The 3307-nt window shown below is 50.3% G+C and overlaps 1 protein-coding gene across 1 annotated transcript; it reads left to right on the top strand.

Moving 5' to 3' along the window:
* Window positions 1-856: 856 nt before the first annotated feature.
* On the top strand, window positions 857-1681 carry LOC123176869 (BTB/POZ and MATH domain-containing protein 1-like; the record flags this gene model as incomplete). Its single annotated transcript, XM_044590902.1, has 1 exon — window positions 857-1681. A coding segment is annotated over one exon (802 nt), but the record flags the coding sequence as incomplete, so codon positions are not given.
* Between the last annotated feature and the right edge of the window lie 1626 nt (window positions 1682-3307).

The raw sequence follows: 3307 nt of genomic DNA, 5'->3' as shown, positions 1-3307 counted from the left end.
CTGTAGGGTTTGGAGACGGTTCTCAGAAGAAATTGTCGGTGAATTCAAACATGAGCTAGATTTCAGAAGGTTGGTTAATGTGGATAAGCAGCCACCGGGGACCAATCTATGTGGATACTATGTTTGTGAGAACATCCGGAGACACACCACTGAGCGGAAGGCATCAGATAGCGTGCGGAACGCGACGGATAACTTGCGGAGGAGGCTTAGTCCAGAAGCTCGCTTCCGACCAATTCAAGAAGAATTAGCAGGATTTTTCATGAGGGAGGTCATCAATCCTAAAGGAGAACACTATACCGAGGACGAAGAAATTTATATGCATACCCGAGATTGAAACTTGTACGAAGTTGTATATGGTCATCCATCCTAATTGTGTATGGAAACTTGTTCGAAGTTGTATATGGTCACCCGAGATTGAATATATATTATATATTCCTCTTGAATTCTTCTTGTTTGAAATTTCATATGCATGTATATAGTAGCGTAAAATATGTGTACTGAAACTTTATCAAAATTAAAATAAAACACAAAATATAATATAAAAGAAATAAAACACTCCAAACTAAAAAGAAACCAGGTTTAGGGGGGCTAAAACCCTAAACCTGCGGAGGAGCCCTTTAGTCCCGGTTGGCCACGAGAACCGGGACTAAAGGTCCTCCGCCCCGACGGATCACGGGCGCCCACGTGGACGGGCCTTTAGTCCCGGTCAGCCACAAGAACCGGGACTAAAGCCTTTAGTCGCGGTCCGTAAGAGGCGCGACTAAAGGGGGTCTTTAGTCGCGCATATTTAGTCCCGGTTGCACAGCCGGGACTAAAGGCTGTTGCGAACCGGGACTAAAGGGCTTTTTTCTACCAGTGATCTCAGCCAGAGGAGCTTCACCGTGCTGAGCTACGAGTGGCAGATCGACTACGACCCGGACGGCCACCACCCCAACCACGTCGAACGCTATGTGAAGCTCCGCGTCAGCCTCGTCCGCACTCCCTCCCCGGGCGCCGGCGCTGTCACGGCGTCCTTCACCTTCTGCCTGGTGGATCCCATTCCCAACCGGGCGCTCAGGCCGATGGCGGACGTGGCTGCCGTGTGCCCTAGGTTCAGGCAGGGAGACTCCAAGGAGGTCCCGCTCGTGTCGCGGGCCGTGTTGGAGGCGTCGGGCCACCTCGGCCGCGACGGCAACTGCTTCGTGCAGTGCAAGATCGAGCTCTCCGGCTGCGGCGAAAGAGCCGGCCTCCCTCCCCGAGACCTGGGCCAGGACCTCGGCGACCTCCTGCGCAGCCAGACCGGCGCGGACGTCACCTTCGTCGTCGGCGCCGCGTCCTTCCGCGCGCACAGGCTGCTGCTGACCGCTCGGTCGCCGGTCTTCGCGGCCGAGCTCGCCGGAAGCATGACGGACGAGACGCATAGGATCAAAGACATGGACGCGGACACCTTCCGGGCCCTGCTCCTCTTCATCTACACGGACACGCTGCCGCCGCAGCTGGAGCACATGGACCGCTGGCTGGGGACCTGGAAGGAGGACCAGGAGGCGGTGTCGATGGCGCGTCGTCTTCTCGACGCCGCCGACCGGTACGGCGTGGAGCGGCTCAAGATCATCTGCGAGAAGAAGGCATGCGTGAGCGTCAGCGTGGGCACGGTCGCGGAGGACCTGGTCCTGGCGTAGCGGCGCGGGTACCGAAAGCTCAAGGCGAGGTGCATTGAGTTCTTGGTGGCCAGCCCGGCGGACCTGCACGCGGTGGCGGCGGCCGGGGATTTCAAGCTTCTCGAGGCGAGCTGCCCCTCGGTTTTGACACAGATTGTCACTGCTGTCGCAGCTAGGAACTGCCAGCTGCTGGGGCTTGGGAGGAGGTAAACGATAGTCAACAGTATGAGGTGCAAATTGTTCATGAACGTGAGGGATCTGTTTCTCTATATCCAAGTAGAGGATTCATGTCTCTTTTTTTGCGAAAAAGAGGATTCATGTCACTGTCCCAGCTGCTACAGTGCTAAACCGCTAGCTAAGATTTGGAATATCTAAACAGTACTGTGATTTTTATTTGATTTGAGTTGCTACAATCTATTGTTAATTAACTCCTCTATATACCATATTACTTCTATATATCTTATACCTATAAAAAAGGAAGGTAGTATTTTTTTTGTTTGGTTCAGTTCGTTACGTTGCTTTAGTTTTTTTCGTCTATGAGACGTGGACTCTGAGTAGTCGCTTCCCTCTTTCTTCATCTGTGACACGCAAACTCTAAGCTGTACTCTCTCTGTCCCAAAATATAAGAACGTTTTTGACACTAGTATAGTGTAAAAAAATGTTCTTATATTTTGGGACGGAGGGAGTAGTCAAACTCCTAGTCCCTCGCCGCCTTCCCTAGCCGCTTCAATAAACATCGGTTTGGTGGAGAGATGGATGGATTCGGTGGAGGCATAGGAGAAGCGGACGAGGAGGCTCTCCGCCCACGAACATGACTTTTCGTACGAACGTACACTTCGGGTAGAGTTGCCTAGATATACAACCGACCTCCCCCACCCTGTATGTGCCGCAACATTGTGCGAAGTAGGATTGGATCCGTATCGAAGCCCGTCACGACCCCGGGATTTGATCTCATGGCTGCCCGCGATACACGTGCAACTTGCGCTAGTGAGGTGAAGTAGAGAGTTGTCAATAGAGGTTGTTGACAAAGGATTGAGGGCGTCGGCGCCGAATCAGGTAGCTAGCCCTATAGTCTCCAACCCCTCCCTGTCGCATGGATATAGGTGTGGCGGCTGTGCTGATTTACACGAATGGCGTGCGGCATCTCTATCGACTGAACTCAACATTTTTTTTTTGCGAGATTGAACTCAATTTTCTTACTCAGCTCTAGCAGTACTTACACAATTAAATTGCCCTATTGTAAGATATTGACCTTTTGTTTGCATCCACTCAAATTAGGGTCTAAAATTGGTAATAACGACAACTAATGATTACAGCTGCAGCGGGCTGATATTTGAGGTTGTAAACTGCATGTGTAGGTCACACAAGCACATATACAAGAGAAACGGAAGGATATTCCTAAGTGTTATTTAGTGATGAAAAAGACTTCCAAGTTAGTGATCTCTTATTTCAAAGAGATCTGGCGGCCTTTCTTGCAAGGTCCAATTTGTTGGTATTGTTGATCCATCAAATTTTTATTTTTGCTTTCCCAATTTGTCTACCACAACAACAAGCAATTGTAATTCACTGAGACTGTGAGAAAGGATCCGAACTAAATAGCTTTAAATAATGAAAGTTAGACACCCATGCTTTATGTCACCCTCTCAATCATTCAGTCCATTCGCTTCATT

Source organism: Triticum aestivum, unplaced genomic scaffold (assembly GCF_018294505.1).
Source record: "Triticum aestivum cultivar Chinese Spring unplaced genomic scaffold, IWGSC CS RefSeq v2.1 scaffold203349, whole genome shotgun sequence".
Classification (NCBI taxonomy): Eukaryota; Viridiplantae; Streptophyta; class Magnoliopsida; order Poales; family Poaceae; genus Triticum; species Triticum aestivum.
The sequence above is the reverse complement of the archived record's forward strand: the minus strand, read 5'-3'. Positions and strand labels throughout refer to the sequence as shown.